General features: G+C 42.9%; 1 protein-coding gene across 1 annotated transcript in view; it reads left to right on the forward strand.

Annotated features, from left to right (window-relative positions):
* LOXHD1 (lipoxygenase homology domains 1) overlaps positions 1 to 16,564 on the forward strand; it is a gene marked incomplete at its 3' end in the record, with an annotated part of 79,699 nt that overhangs the window by 46,052 nt on the left and 17,083 nt on the right. The window contains exons 14-24 of the mRNA XM_010137990.1: positions 4,251 to 4,327; positions 5,174 to 5,370; positions 5,687 to 5,879; positions 6,692 to 6,852; positions 9,279 to 9,576; positions 10,065 to 10,219; positions 11,514 to 11,647; positions 12,527 to 12,675; positions 13,951 to 14,055; positions 14,782 to 14,910; positions 15,662 to 15,826. Of these exons, the coding sequence (XP_010136292.1) occupies positions 4,251 to 4,327; positions 5,174 to 5,370; positions 5,687 to 5,879; positions 6,692 to 6,852; positions 9,279 to 9,576; positions 10,065 to 10,219; positions 11,514 to 11,647; positions 12,527 to 12,675; positions 13,951 to 14,055; positions 14,782 to 14,910; positions 15,662 to 15,826 (1,763 nt within the window). The remainder of the gene's footprint in view (positions 1 to 4,250; positions 4,328 to 5,173; positions 5,371 to 5,686; positions 5,880 to 6,691; positions 6,853 to 9,278; positions 9,577 to 10,064; positions 10,220 to 11,513; positions 11,648 to 12,526; positions 12,676 to 13,950; positions 14,056 to 14,781; positions 14,911 to 15,661; positions 15,827 to 16,564) is intronic.

A 16,564-nucleotide genomic window follows, 5' to 3' on the forward strand; every position in this document is an offset into this window, starting at 1 on the left:
GAAATAATGACTTCCTGTGCTTTCAACTCTTAAAAGAGTTGGCTGCAAAGGGAATGGCTCGTAGCTCTTCTTAGAGCTAGTGATTTTTAAAGTGGTCATTTGATCTGGGTTTGCAAGAAGTAAATACATGTAACTTCTCCAGCGTTACTATTTGCAGAGTTGCTAGTACATAACTTGGGTGCTTTGCAGTGTTTTTCCTCCCTTGTGACCACACAACACTGTAATGCTTTTAGGGACCGAACACTGAGCCATTCACTGACACGACTGAACGATTTATACCTTATAATACCTGATGTGGTTTAGGTACTGCGCTTATTAATACCGCTAGAAAGTTCAAAATGAAGGAGTTCACCTTTTGCCCCAGAACTGGAGCCAAACCTTTCTGAAGCTCAGAATTTAGTTCTTCAGGTTTCATTTTCTCCTCAAGGCTCCATGGAAGTCCAGGAGTGGACTAGCTGACATTCTCTAAAATAGCCTATTTTTTATAATATTTATATCCCAGACAGAAATGAATTTTCCATCAGGCAAAGTCGTGAGTTCGTGATAGGATAGAATTTTATATGCTATAAATCATTACAGCTCCACCAAAATCTTCCATGATACTTCATTACTTTTTTCCTAAGCATATGGACTGCACCATCCTAATTTTTCTCTAGCACAAGCATAAGGGAACATCGTTAATTCTCTGAAGAACAACAGACAGACCATGAATGGGATGATGCACTGGGATACCTCCGTGAAAGAACATTTATTCAATTAAATGCCAAAATCATTGATAGTTCAAAGGTCCAGAGAAATCTCCTTTTGCTGGCTAAAATTAGGCAGAAATGTCTATCACACAAACACATATACATAGGTTATATTTAAAGACACAAATACGTATGTTCTAATGGATGTGCTAATCATTCTAATTGCATGCAGGCTATCATCTGCTGAATTGCAAATGCTATATATGATGTCATACCGTATTTTTCTGGGTGCTTCCCTGATGCTCTCATCCTCTAGAAATTCGCTCCGATCCTCTAGAAATTTGCTCTGAAGTGGCTTTCATGTCATATTTGTGTCCACTTTGCGTAATTGGACATACAGCATCTCTTTAGAACAAAATACGTGACACAGAACATGACCACAACCTTGCAAAGCCCACAGTGGCATGTGAATTACATGCACTGAAATTGTATGAAAGCTCTGATAAAACAAAAGATTTTGGCAAGTCTTCTGTACTGGGGGTATGATGGCACTATACTGGAAAACCCTATTTTCTGCAGCCTGATGTATTTATAATCTGTCAGTCCATTTGTGTCCGGTGTAAGACTATAAACCCCTGGTTGCAATCTGCCGCTCAGCGATACGCTGTTGGAATTACGTTGAAGTAAAATTAGGATATTGCAGCATGGAAGGGAAGAAACATGGTGGCATTGCTCATCCAAATACCTCCTCTGTCACTGAAGTCATCTTCTTCAGAAAATACTGTTTCTGCCACTTCTGACTGTTCTTTTGGCTGAAACAAAGTAAGGAGCCGTAAGCCTCTCCTGCTGATAAACCTCCTTTTCCTCCTCCAGCCCAAGATACAGTCCTTCTCTTACCATCAGTAGCTACCAGTAGAGGGAATTTCTCTATCTAGGGGCGTGTCTTCCTTTTTTTTATTCCTTTTTCTCACCATTGAAGCAGTTAGCATTTTCCATGCTACACGCAGAGATCTGTTTCTTGTGGAATGTATTTTCATCCTGCCTCCTTGGTGCAGAGGTGGTTCACCCAGATTCATCCCACATGTCCCTGAAACATCAGCAGTGGTGAAGGTGACAGAAAACAACAGCATGTACACTGCAACAGAAACAGCAGCTTGCAGGACGCAAAAACCAGCAGCAGGAGAGCAGAAGTGAGCTTCTGCCTTCCTGAAGACCATGCTGAATTCAGTGCTCCTGGGATGGTGAAGTTCAAGCTCAAATATTGTGAATCCTCCTACTTAACATCCATGTACACAGAAGCATCTTGATTTTTGGGATGATGATCCCCTAGCCATTGGATACCTGTCCAAGGATGTGAATCCTGAGCCAGCATCAAGAACTACATGATACAAAGGTATTTGATACAAAGGTATTAAGGACCACTTCTTGCAGGTAAAAAAAAAAATCCCCCGACCCCAAAACAGCAGCAAAGGCTTCCTTTCTGAAGACAACATGATGCTCCTCTTCAGCCCTCCTTGCACTCTACTCTTGCTCAGTTCTTGACATCCATTTCATGGTTTTCCCCACAGATTTTTCTGGTCCTGTATCTACAGTACATCTCTCGGCCTCCACTGAGGCACAACACCACACCTCGCATGGTGTTCGTGTGATCGTCACATGTTCATGTGTTTTTCACCTTCGTGCTGACCCCCTTAGCTTTTAGTCCTCTCCAAGCCACTTAATCCTGGCCACCGGCTTTGCAAAGTGAAAGAGAAGAACGCGGGGTATCCGACAACCCGCCAAAGCTTAGAAGGGAGCTGGGAGTGGAGATGTGTGTCTGTGTGGTGGGGCTGTATGCACCGCTTCTGCATGGGGACTTTGCTGCTAGTGCTTTTAGGGCTGTCTGGCTCTAGCTCATGTTTGGATTTATCTCCCAGCGCTGTTTTTCTGCATGGTTTCTTTGTGTTTCTTGATTTCCCCGGTGTGGAAAGGGAGAGGAGGAGACTCCAAAGATAATGTTCCTTCAGATGGGTGAAATGGACACCTATCATCCTTGCTCTTCCAAAATACCTGGTTACTTCTTGGTCACCATGGCAAGTCCAACTGGTCGTGACTGTAAGCTGTGCTGGCTTATTACCAGCAGGATACCATGGTTTGATCCAGCTCTCAGTGGGTGTTTGTTCATGTCCCCAAATCCCTGTTACAAGGGTCATTTGCCGGTTTCCATTTGTGCTGGCTTATCAGCAAAATGAAGGGTGGAACCTTAATCGGGAAGTGATCTCCCCTCCTTTGTGGTGTGAGGGTCAGCCAGGGAGAATGTGCCTGGTACGGTGACATTGCAGGAAGCTTGCAGCACATCTGCGCTGCATGTGTTTGTGGAGAGGCAGATCTCCTGTGGTCTGGTGTCATTCACATAGCTGTGTGGCTGCCTTTAAAAAGAAACAAGTTTCTGGGGATTTGTTTTTCACTTTCTAGTTCTGGGAATTATTACAGCAATTTAAATACCCTGCATGACCTGCCAGGGCTTGCTCACTTGTCCTTCATACGCCCTCGCTGCTTTTAAGTGGTATTTTTCCCTGCTGAAGACGCTGCCGCAGATAGCTGAGTACCTGGGAACAATGGGCTTTCTGGGAACTGCTTCTGCTCCCACAGCATGACGTTCAGGCACTGAAAGGGCCCCAGTGCACTGCTGTGGGAAACCTGACCCTAAGCAGATGCTTACAGGAATACCCTGAGTGCTGCAGCAGCCTGGGTTTGAAGTGGAAAGTGAGAAACCTCTGCCAGGGTCCTTGCTGTAGTCCTACAACTGTTGCTGTATGGCCTATGATGGTGTTGGGTCTGTAATTCCTTCATCCCTGAGGTTGAAGGAGCAGCTGTGAAAGCTACCAGATTAGCAATTGTTTCCCCTCCATTTTCCTTTCAGATTTTTTCCCCTTGAGATCATGCTACATCTTGCTTTGAGCCTGGCTTTTCTTAATTAGCCTAGTTGGCTCATTAGATTAATGTTGAGCCACAAAGGAAATCCTTCTTTTTGCTGGTACCAGCTGCCTCCAGCTTGAAAATGGGAACAACATAACTCATCCCCTTCTTGCTGGAGAGAAAAGGGTTATATACTTATCTGTAAGGAAGGGGAAAGTGATGATAAACTACACTAACCAAATCTAAAACAAACGGGGTTTTTAGGATCTTAGGTGCTGTAAAGGTTGTAATCAAGGTGGCTAATAATAAAGGTAGCAAGTACTTCTGGTCAGTGAATGTCAATGCTTTCAAGAGACTGGGACTGCCCATGTACAGGAAGAACTTGTGGCTGTGGAGTTTGTGCTTTCCAGCCAGCTGGACTCCACAGCATGTGCTTATCTGCTGCGAGCAGGGCTCTTGTGATCTCTCCCCTTGGAAAAATGGAGGTGTAAAGTGTCTGCCAGAGGGTCTGGTCAAGCTCCTGCAAACTTAGAAGACATACAGAGCCCTGTGAAAATATCCTTTTGACTACGGTGTGGATTTTTACTATGTGTGGATCCAGATTTTGAAAAGTCTAATAGGTCCTGATTATTTAAGTATAACTTACTTCTGTTTGTAAACCAGATGGCTTGACAAAAATGAGGATGATGGTCAGATTGTCCGAGAATTAGTGCCTGCTGGGGAGTCACCAATGCTGAAAAGTGAGTTTAGCTTAGAAAAAAGGTCTGGATTTGAGCTCTGTATGCACATATTTACTTGCTTTATCCTACTTAAAAATTCATGTCAGTTCACAGTAAATCTACTGGGCTTTTTTTTTTGCCATTCTTATTCAAGAAGCTGCAGTAGGTCACTCAGGGGAAGTGCCTCTGACCTTTCAATCCTAGTTTATGAATGGGATTAATTTGCATAAAGGAGAATAATTGCAACATTATATACATAGAAAGAAACTTCGATTTTAATGTCATGATCTGTTTAAGAATTGCTTTCTTGTCTGGTTTTCTCTGAAGGACCTTGAATTGCCACTGCTTTGGTGGAGTAAATTCCATCAAATATGATTGTGTTCCCAGGAGAAAATCACCAAAAAGATTGCATTCTGGAGAACCAGGGCTCCAACACTACAATTACCTTTAGAAAACAGCGCTTACAGAGCTCAGACTGAGATACTTTTTGTTTTGTTCTAGAAAAAAAAAACCCAAACAAGTCAAAGCTATTGAATTAAATTGTAGGTATAAAAAGTGTTAAATCTCCTCACTAGCCTAAGCTCATTTTCATGGCTCGGCAATCATCTACAGTGAGAGAGAGGAGTGCAGAATATTTTCAGTTTATTAGCATAACTGTTGCATCACTTACGCGTTGGTGAATAACTCCAAGGTGTGACAGTTTATGAGTTTGGCCCTAAGATGCTGGATGGATGAATGGAGGAGCAAAGCCCTTCCTGTGTCTGTAGCTGGAGCCCTCCTCCCCTATATCTGTCTGAAGCCAATTGCCTGGCTAGCCTTGGAAGTGCCACTCAGGTGTCTGTGTTTTGTACTGTGATCTCACTTCAGACGTTAGTTATCACATCAGTGTGAAGACGGGAGATATCCCTGGTGCCAGCTCAGACTCCAAAGTTTTCATTAAACTCTACGGTGAGAAAGCAGACAGCAGCAAAGAGCCTCTCTTGGTCTCCGATAACGATCTAGGCAATTATTTTGAACGTGGTCGAGTGGATGAGTTTACTCTAGATACGATGGATATTGGGAAGGTAAGAATTAATTCCAGGGGACTCCGTACTTCGTTGAAGTGTCTGAATTCAGAATCAAAGTAACACTCAGGATTCAATGTGATATAAGAACCTCTGATATTAATATCTTTTGTAGAGACTATTGCATGGGCAGCCTAGAGTACCTGCTGGCACGTGAATAGTGGTTTAAGTTTATAGTTAAATACATATATAAATTATTTACATGAACACGATGGAAGAACAGGGTGCCAGGGGAAGGAGATTTTTATACATTAAGTAAATTATGTTGTGTTCGGTTTTTTTTGTGCCCTCTTGGTTTTTGTGTGCTTTTTTAAAGATCAACCGCATACTGATCGGACACGATAATGTGGGTCTCCGGTCTGGCTGGTTCCTGGCCAGTGTCCAGATCACAGTTCCAGTCCAGGGAAGGCAGTACATGTTCCCCTGCAACCGATGGCTCGACAAAGATGAGGCTGATGGCAGGGTGGAGGTGGAGGTCTACCCAAGTGAGATTGTGCCCATTGAGAAATGTGAGAGAAAATGCATTGAGAAATGTGTGCTGGTTTATAGCTAGAAATAAATTTGTGTCACAGGCATTTTTAAGGACCAAGTTATATATCAAAACAAAAAACTCCTGTCCCAAACAGCTTATGTTGGTGAGGAAAGTAAATCATTATGATTTTGCTTTGTTTCCTGAAACAACTGGAAAAACCTTACACTGTTTTCCATCTCCGCTTCCTGAGATTGTATGAAGAAATTACGTCCTGGGTGGTGTAACACAGCGCAAGGCGCTGAGATTCTTCTTTACAGTATCAGTGGGTCCTGCTTTTTTCACATTTACCTGCCCCCGTCCTGCACGAGCACACATCCCATCCTGTGCAACCCCACTCTCTGTAAGAGAGAAGCTGTTTGATAAATAAGGACCAAATCCCTACTGTCTATTCGACTTTCATCAATTTTGCTTTTTTTAAGGCTATGGTTAAAATTTTCCTTGGGATCCTGAGAAAAGGTATCTTTTCCTCAGCTGTGTAACTCCCTCAATTCTATCGTATTAAGGAATTCATTTAACCACTCCGTAGTTAACACTCGAAGGAAATTCCCTTTTAAGGCTCTGTTTTGCACCCCTCTGACACTGGCTTAACACTTGTAAAAGGAAAACTGTTAGTTTAGTCCTCAGTGAAGGGTTGTGTTATCACACATTTGGTTTGGATAAGGGCAAGTGATTGACTTTCATTTGTTAAGTCATTTGTTAAGACAAGGTAATTTAATTTTGATCCTACACCCTTGGGAATGTTGTTATCTGAGCTTCTCTGCTGATTTAATTGTTTTATTTTTGGTCTAGTGATAAACTACGAAGTGTCTGTAGTTACCGGAGACATGCGGGCTGCGGGCACCAACGCCAAAGTCTTCATGCAGATTTACGGCGAGACTGGCAAAACTGAACTGATCACCTTAGAAAACAGATCAAACAACTTTGAGAGGGGAGCCACAGATATCTTCAAGGTATCATGAAGGCAGTCATTGCCGCTTCTATGAGGGGAAAGAAATGGTGAGACAAGACTGAGACATCAACAAAGTAATTGGCCCCATTGCACAAAATAAGTGATTTTTTAACAGAATTGTGAGGTCTGTTGGTATCTGCTGTCCTCTCTCCGTATTTTGGGGAGATGCTGTATTTGTTTGGGGAAGTTTTGTGTTTTGTGGAGTGACTTCCGTCTTCTGAGGGACTGGTATGATGTCATGTAAGGGTATGGCCTAATAGCAACATCGGTTTACCCTACTTTCAAACGAAGATCTCAAAAGACCTTAAACTTCTATTTTGGGCCTGACCGCATGTTAGTGTCCCTTTTCTTTATCTAGCTGGGGAAAAAGAAACCCCATACAGAACACAGGGAAACCTGGCTTTGCCTGTGGTCACACGTGCATTAACCAGAAGTACATGTCATCAGCCCAACCCCGCAGAGTTTTTCTACTATTCGCTCTCATTCTCTCTTGAGTGAGGTCTGGCTACTTTGGACCACCGTTCTTTTCTGGCTTGCTCACTTGGGTTTTCTGTCCAGAGAAACAAAGATCTAGAGGAAAGGAATGGTCTTAGTTCTTGCCCTGGTGTGGGGTTAGATCTAGGACCTGGTGTGCTGTCAGGGCATCCTTCTGTACTGAAGTAACGTCAGGAGACACCAACATCTGGACATTAAAACACAGAGTCCAGATGGAAGCAGGATTTAAGGCACAGCTGTCACAAGTGCTCACAACACAAAGCTCAGGACAGGGGTGTCTAGGTCTCCTTGTGAATTTGCAGTCCCACAGAAGTGGGATCCGTCTCACCACATCTAAGCAGGAGCTAGTCGTGGGAGCCTCCCTGAACTGTCAAGACTGCGGTATCCTTTCCATAGTCACTGGTCGAATAGAGATGTCTTTATCCACAGCTTTACTACAGTTCTGCAATGTGTATTTCTGAGACCAGTTCACCTCCTCCTGCCTCATTTTCTTGCTTTATAGAATGGAGTTAGTGATGTTTATCCATTTTTAATGAGTTCTTTGGGATTTAAGATGACTAGCACCTTGTAAATGCTTGCTTTTTTAAGATTGTAATTTTAAGGTTAGGCTTCTCTGATTTTAAAGCAAATAAGGTTTCCAAAATTTATGAGTAAAAGCTGTTAGCCAATATCAGATTTATACTAAAGTCATATGTATACTGTTCTGCTTACACAGCCATACTTATATCCTCTCTCAGATGTTTATTGCCTGACTTTAAAGTTCTGCCGATTTCCTGTGATTTTTTTATGATCACATGAGGCAGAAGCTCTGAAGCATTAATAGACAGAGCCTCTATCTCTTTCACGATATGAATATTTACAGAAAGATGGACACGAATAAGATTCTGTGAGCTACATGTTAATAGCAAATGCCATCAGCTACAGACAGGGCATGCAGGATGGTAGTAGCAAATCTGAGGGGAAAGCGGTGTAAGGACGGACGCAGACTTTATGTCAGAACTGCTGGATCAGTTTTGGTTTTCTGATACACATCTTGTGTGCAATTGATCTTGTTTTCATCTACTATAGAAGGAAAAGCTTCCAGACTGAAACCTTATATGCCAAGTTGCCACATTTCAGCCTGAAGCAAAAGTTCTCAGGTTTTGTAACAAAACAACCCTGCCTAACAGCATAAACAATAATCAGGAACAAGTCGTTGGTTGTTGAAGGATTGCATGGAGTAAAACCTATCCAGCTTCATTAGGTAGTAATCTGGACAAATAATCTGATTCACAATTTTATCTGCTGTATTGACTAGAGAGATGGAAATCTTCTTACTGATACAGCGTTTCTCCACTGATGCGTTGTAATCACTGATTGTACCCTCTCTCCACACTCTCAAAGTGAGAGAATACTTTTCTAATTTTTCCAGATGAGAAGGAAGGAGAAGGGCAGTCCAAACCTAAGGTTCGTGTCAGAGATCAGGTTATGAGCCCAAGTTTACTGCGTTTTCTCTGTAATATTATTGCTTCCTGCTTGGTTCAAGTCTTGTGCTATGTGTTAAATATATCTTATTATTAATTTTTTCAAAAAAATCTCTGGCACTGAGATACGTAAAAAGCTAGTATGATATTTCACTAACAAAGAGACAATACTGTTGAGGAGAGTAATGAAGGAGAAGGGAGCCCAATAAACATGATTTCAGCTCCCGTCCTTACCATGGTTGCTCTGAATGTCTTCAGCTCAGCCTGTTCAGATGACATTTGATGATGGAAAGTATGAAAGAACAAAACAGGGAGGAAAACATAAAGGTAAACTTGCATTAAAAATGTGAGTGTATCCTTGGTTAGATGTTTTGCATGATAGAGCCTTTGCTCCTAAGTTTTAAGAACAAACTTTTTGAAGTTAAGATGTCTCATATTCTCCTGCATGCTGACTTCCCCTTGATGGCAGAGAGAGGCTGCAGATGTTGGCAAGATTTACAAGATTCGTATAGGCCATGATGGGAAAGGCATTGGGGATGGCTGGTTCCTGGAAAGTGTCACACTGAAGCGGCTTGCTGCAAAGATGAAGGAGTCTGATAAAAAGAAGAAGAAGAAAAAGAAGTCTCATGAGGAGGAAGAAGAGGAAACCAAGGTGGAAGAAGTAATGGATGTCTATACATTTGTGGCACACCGCTGGCTGGCTAAAGACGAGGGGGATAAGGAGCTTGTGGTAGAGCTGGTGCCTGATGGAGAGTCTGCCCTGGAGGGTAAATATCAAAGGGAATATGCTTATGTGTGTGAATACAGCAGTTGCATGAAGGACAGCAACCACACTGCAGTGCTTTGCAGGACCATTTATGGCCCCACAGCCATCCCATTGCTCCAGTGTAGCTTACACTGTGGTTTGGTTGATTAGCTCTGGGGAAGAAGAGGACAGTGGTTAAACTAAGGCGGAGGATGGAGAAGACAGCCTGAAAAGGGAGTAGCCTCAAGGACTTCTGTAAGATTCTCCAAGGCTTGTCTGGGGCTGGGAGTTTATCAAACTGCAACTACTTATATAGTTAAGGACAGGGGCTGGACAAAGATGGAGCTGCTCGTGTTTAAGAAAGGTGCAAACGATCTCCAGACCAAATCTTTCTTAAAGCTGGCTGTGACGGCATTTTTGGGCTGCATGCTTTCACGCTGAGCCACAGATCTGATGAAATGCGGCTATTTCTGGGCTCTCTCTGATCTGCCTTTGCAATTTCACTTGCAGAAAATAACTATGAAGTCCATGTTCTCACTGGCAATGTGTGGGGTGCTGGGACGGACGCTAATGTCTTCTTGAGCATCTATGGCATAGAAAGAGGAGACACGGGTGAGCGCCAGCTGAAAAGGTCGAATAACATCAACAAGTTTGAAAAGGGCCAGGTAATGCATGAAGTCAGCTTCCTCAAGTGTGCAGAAGGCTGGCAGAGCTCTCGTGGTTATCATCCTGTCTGTTCATTACAGTCTCTTCCCTACAAGGTTTGGCTTCTTCCAGCTCAAAGCTCAGATACATGTTTTATTTCTTAAATATATTATTTAAAGCAAAATGCATCGAGTCATTTTCCAGGGGAATTTTATTTGAATAATAAGGTGAACACTGATTCTAGATCGGAGCCACCTTTTACACCTGCTTCCTGCAAGAGTTCCCATCACAATGTTTCCTGACAGGAATACGTGAAAACCACAAACTTTAAATCAATATTGGAGAGTATTTGTGAGGCAGCTCATGTATGTCAGTGTTTAGATTGCAAACACAATTCTAAATGTTCTACTCAACCAGTCAGGGAATAAAAGCAATATTACACAGTGTGCTAAAATTACCTTATAATCCAATCCGATTAAACAACATCTTTTGTAGACTGAATATTTGCCATAAAAATGTTTATGAAAAATTAACAAGCTACTGTTATAGGCAGGAATTTTTCAAGGAATAATGTTGAATAATAAAAAATGATGGAAAAACAAGCAGCTGTGGAAAACTCACAATCATGAAAAAGAGCCTCAGGTTGTTGAATAAGCTGTTAGCTGTGATTTGTGAGCTTGGCACTGGTGGAACTGCAACCTGCAGGTGGTTCTTCATTTAGTGGGAAGAGCTTCAAGATGCAAATGTAACGCTCTCTGCTCTTGGGAGTAGAAACAGCCTACCAACAAGTTAATCGCATTAAGATATTTAAAGTGTTATGGTAACAAGGACCATCCTCTCACACTAATACAGCTAATAAATGAACCTCTTGGTTGTCGTAAATGACAAAAGGAAAAAATTCTGTGGTTGGAAATAAAGCACATTGAGGTGCACAGGAGAGTTTCCATGGAGTCAATATATTTGTGTCTAGTTCCAGATTCAACCTAGGGGGAAAATACTAAGCCTGAAAGTAATGGAATTTAGGAGACATGAGTTAAATCAAGAGGAAACTGAAATGGGGATGAGCTAAAGAAAGAAGTGAAGGGCTGTGCAGCTCCATGGCTTTAACTTTCTTGTAGGAGCCAAGCATGAACGTTAATGGGACAGCATGCTCTGTAGTTATTTTAGTACCTCCCCCCAAAGAACGTAAGGGTGTGTGTGGGGGGGAAATTACAAACACCTTGTTTTAATGGGAAAAGGGTTACCCTTGGCCATTTACCCCTTCTTTACCCCTTTCTGGAAAACACAGTCATTTGCCTCTTGCCTCCTGTGCAGGTGGATGTTTTCACCATCAAAGCCATTGACCTGGGTGAGCTGAAGAAGCTGCGTATCTGCCACGATAACTCCGGTGCTAGCCCAAGCTGGTTCCTGGAGAGGGTAGAGATTGTTGATCTCAAGGAGAGCACCACGTGAGCAGCCTGTTGCACCCTTTTCATACAGTCAGAAAAGGGGGGATGTTCTCAGGTGCCTGCAGAACTGCGGGAAGGCAGAGGAGATGCAGAAGGTCAATGTCATGGCTCCTCACCAGCTCACGGGGATCATGCATCCTTTGGGAGCCTTGTGATAATTGTGCTGTTATACTGAGTGTGGGGCCATTCTGGGCCACCTGTTTGTGGGGTTTTGCTGTCCCAGCATCTCTGCAGTTTGGGAACCGGCAGTGTTTCTCTTGGGAGGGACTCCCCCTCCTGATGAGGTCCCCTTGCAGAGCCTGCACTCAGATGTTTCCTTTCAAAATTCCACTTTGGAAGTCCCTGACCTTCCATTTCACTTGTCTTTTGTATCTGATGAAAAGTTCTAGGGCAAAAGCAAGTCCCGATCTAAGCAAACCCCCATGATTTTCACAGATAGCTGGATGACCAAGCCTAGGGTGACAAAAACCTGAAATACAGGCTTGCCTTTGAGCTCATACCTGCTTGAAGTCACATGCCTAGAAGTCTCTCAATGCTCTGGTGGGTGGCACTGCTCATAACGACCTCAAGATAGGTCCACTCTTCACAAACATCAAATGCCTGGGAGACTCTAAGTTGCCCTCATGTTATTTAACTTTTTCTGAGAGTGAAAACTAAAAGGAATAAGTCATATGGGGCTGACGACTCAGAAACAGCTCATTTCAGCAAGTGCTCACCAACCTGTTTATGCATTTGGTTCCCACAAATACCAGAGCTCAAGGATGAAAACAGGTGTATTGTTTAGCTTTGAGTAATTGTGGTTTTTTAAGTTTGCTTGTTTATGTTACTAAAGCCTGTGAAGTCCTGTGTAAGTGCCGGGTGCTGCTGTCATTCCTGTAGGTATTATTTTCCATGCCAGCGGTGGTTAGCAGTTGAGGAAGATGACGGTCAGATTGTCAGGGAGCTGGTCCCAGTGGATGAAGCATTTGTAAAGAAAGATACGGAAAATGATGGCCAGTCTCTTGCAACGCTGGGCCTGGAACAGAAAGGTTTATGTTAGCCTTGTATTTCTTCCAGTGTGGGGTTGAAAAGGAACCAAATTTTAGTGCTGCTGTTAGCGGTCACTGGGCCGTTAGTAACTCTGCCCTGTCCATGAAGCTTTCAGGTGTGAATGAAGTGTGGAGTGCATGTCAGCCAGGGAGTAGTGGACACTCCTCGTTTATAGGAGATTCAACTATTTTGCAAGATAGGACCCAAAGTGAGAAAGCTAGGAAGATGGCTAACGTGTTCAGTCATCATCTCTCAACAGAAATACACACCATTGCTAAAATAAAAGACAGAAATCCCAGCCGTTTCACATCATGGGCTGGAGTGGTTAAACATCTCAACATGAAAGTGAGCAGGGGTCAAACACATCCAGAGAAAGTGAAGTGACCAAAATCTGTCTCACTTTCCATCTTGCTGCTTGTGTGCATTGTCCTCCAAAATAACTTTTTCTCCCTTGTACCTGATTTTGCACCATAACTATGAAGCAGCGGGTCTGATGCTGAAACGTGCTGAGTGCCCAGCGCTTGCATCAGCTTCACTGCCAATGGAAGGTCTTAAACTCCTCTCTCAGATGCTTTTGAACACACACACATTTCCACTAATTGTATAGTGAAAAAATTTCCACAAATTGGATAGGCTTTGGTTCAGGAGGACCTTCTGGCTAAGCAGCGTGTTGGAAATACGTGTCTAACTATGGAAGAAAGATGACTGCTTGGAAATGTTTAGTGGGTTTTTGCAGCACAGTTAAGACTGTGTTAGACTTTCCCACAATTTTCATGAGTTTGCTGCGCTTGCTAGATGATGGTGCAACAGAAACTTCCCTAATGATCGTGTTGTGAAGGGTGTGTTCACCTGTGAATACGAACTGTATGTCAAAGTGCACATACCTTCTTCTATGTGTTACATGCACTCATATTACTTTGTGCTAGTAGAATAAGTGTGCGTGTGTGTGGTTCTGTTAATGAAATAACACAGGCAGAGGCTTGTTAGAAGAGCCTTATGGATTCCCAGGAAGCAAATGGGAAGGCTTGAGCATATTTCTTATCTGCAGCTGTGCAGACAATGTACTGAATGACTGGAGCAGTAGAAGACTCTGCAACCAAATAGCCCAGCTCACCCAGGAACTACCACACTTTATGACAGGAATTAGAGATTACGATATGGCTGTAACTGGCCAAAATAAAACCCAAACCAAACAAACACACACATGGAATGAAAAGTAGAGTTAATTCCTGCTCAGTTTTCACACTCTTAAATTAAGATATTTTATCTGGCAGCTAAATCAACAACATACATTGTGAAAGTGAAAACTGGGGACAAGAAGAATGCTGGGACAGATGCCAACGTCTTCATCACTCTCTATGGAAGTAAAGATGATACAGGTACGGCCTCACGTGATGGAACAGGATAGCGCTTCGCTGCTGGACAGTTGAAAAGACAGGTCATGGTTTCCTTTTGTTTCCTCAATACCCATTCCCCACTCCTTTTTAATACAAGTTCATGTTCTTGCTGTCTCCACGTACATTGTGATAACCAGGAGCACAGCGCCAGCTGCGTAAATCACTGTCGAACTTAGCAATGCTGATTTGCACCAGCTGCCGCTCTAAAGGCTTTAATTTCAATTATAGAAACAGCACAGTTGACTGGGAGTACATTACTGAGTAGTGAATGTGGTGAATGATTTGCTTCCCTCAGCAATGAATCATCTTGCTCCTGAAATCCAGCTCTCTCCTCTGACTCTTTGAATGGCCCAGAAGTATTTAATCAGCTGATGAGCAAACCCTCTTGGAAGCAGCCGAGCTGTGTGTGCAGTGACTAGGGTGTCCGTGAGAGTGAGAGGGAACTGACGGGTAGGACCAATTTCTTTAGCTGTGAACACTGCGCAACAGCATCATCTCTGTGGCACTGCCAGAGGATCACTCAAGAAAGGAATTCTGTCTCTGTTTGGGTGTTGATACTGATTTGGGTTCAGAGGGAGGGACAACATTTCAGATGTTGAGATGAAAAGCCATTTTTTAAGTTTTAGCTGCTTCCCTCTTTCCACTGTTGACGTTCCCAGAGGATTTGTTTCACATGCTGAACAATGTCCTTTTGCATCACCACAACAGGCATAGTCAGCCTAAAGGCCTCAAAGATTAACAAGAACAAATTTGAGCGTGGGAAGGTAGATGAGTTTACAGTGGAGTCTGTGGACATTGGAGACCTGAAAAAAATCAAGATAGGCCATGACAATACAGGTAAGATAATCTGCTTTGTCATGTAGTGTTTCCAGTGCATTAGGCATACTGCTGTATAGAACAACCTGCCTCCAAGACCCCAGATGTAATTTACCTCTTGGTGACAGATCCTTGCTGTCACTTCAGCTGTTGCTGCTGCTATGTTTGCTGCTGATACCATTTTCACGGCTGTGGCAATAAGACACAGTGGTGGCAACTTGCAGGTAGCTTTCTGACCTCTCTCTCTGCAAGAGGCTCTTTAGTTTTGTAGCCATGTCTTCAGAGAGATTTCTCACATCACCAAACCTTCTATTTTTCCCTGTCATACATGGGACCTACAGAGTTCTCTCATTTCTTTATCTGTATTTTTGTTGTTTGTTCACCAAATCTTGGCTGTTTTTAAGATGTGGCTGTTTCTCTACTACAAACAAGGGAAGCAGTGGAAGGACACATGGATTCCTTCCCTATGGGGCACCAAGGGACGTGTTTGTTGACAACTCCTTTGTCTTATTACAAAGACAAATTAATCCAGGTGATGAAGTAATTAGCACTTCTGCGTGCACCTCTTTAACCTGACATTTGATATAGAAATGTAAGTCACGTTAGATCAAACATGGACAATTGCTTACACTGTCCTTTGTGGTATCTTTTTTATTCTGCCATTGGCAAAAGAAGGAAGATTTATTTCTCAGAGGTCTGGAATGCAATGATTCATTTGCTGTTGTCTGTAAAGGGTTTGTGGGTTATTCACTCTTTATCTCTCCAACCACAGGTAATTCAACTGGCTGGTTTCTGGAATGGGTGGAGATTGATGCCCCATCACTGGGACTGTGTCTCAAGTTCCCCTGTGGCCGATGGCTGGATAAATCGGAGGATGATGGAGCCATTGAGAGAATTATCTTCCCTGCAGAGCTACAGACAACAGAGTATATCCCATGTGAGCAAAACGCCATTTCCCCAGGATATACCCATCATTATGGAAGATAAAATCTCACTCGCTCGTGCAATTGTATAGGCTTGATCTCTCCCTTGAACTGGCTTTGAAAAATTTATAAAAACATCATGTGTCAACTATTCCAAGAAGGTTCCTCGGAGTATTCTAGACTAACATCTCCTGTATTTGCCAAATCAGAGAGTCATTAGAAGCCATGTGGCTTTATATTTTTGTCTTTTTTCTCCCCCTCACCCTGTCATCTCCAAGTCCTCAGCCCATTCCAAGCTGTCTTCCTTGTCTGCAGTTTCCTTTTGATCTTTCTCCATTCTAATATTGCTGTCTCTGTTGTCAAAGCAGACACTTTGGTCTTGCTTCCAAGCTTTGCTTTGCTCAGAACCTTTGGCACTACACACCTCTGTCATGGTGAAAGACTCTTCCGGAGTTCCTGCAGTACAGTACTTCTCTGATAGTATTGCACCACTCCGCCCCTTTTAGTGTTCTCCAGTTTGTCCTTACTCTTTAATTCACCCGCTTCTAAATTAATGTTTGGGGTAAACCCAGTGTCTTTTGGGAGTTTCTTCCGAGTACTATGCTTATAACTTTCAAATCTGCTATGGCACCTAAAGTCTTCTATTCAAGCACCTTTTTTCCTGTCTCCAGAATATGGAGAATCAGATTACATGGCTTTCTTGAAGCGAGTGACTGGAAACATTGTTTTGTTTATTTTCTAGCTCTCTCTTT

Source organism: Buceros rhinoceros, unplaced genomic scaffold, assembly GCF_000710305.1.
Source record: "Buceros rhinoceros silvestris isolate BGI_N320 unplaced genomic scaffold, ASM71030v1 scaffold9986, whole genome shotgun sequence".
Classification (NCBI taxonomy): Eukaryota; Metazoa; Chordata; class Aves; order Bucerotiformes; family Bucerotidae; genus Buceros; species Buceros rhinoceros.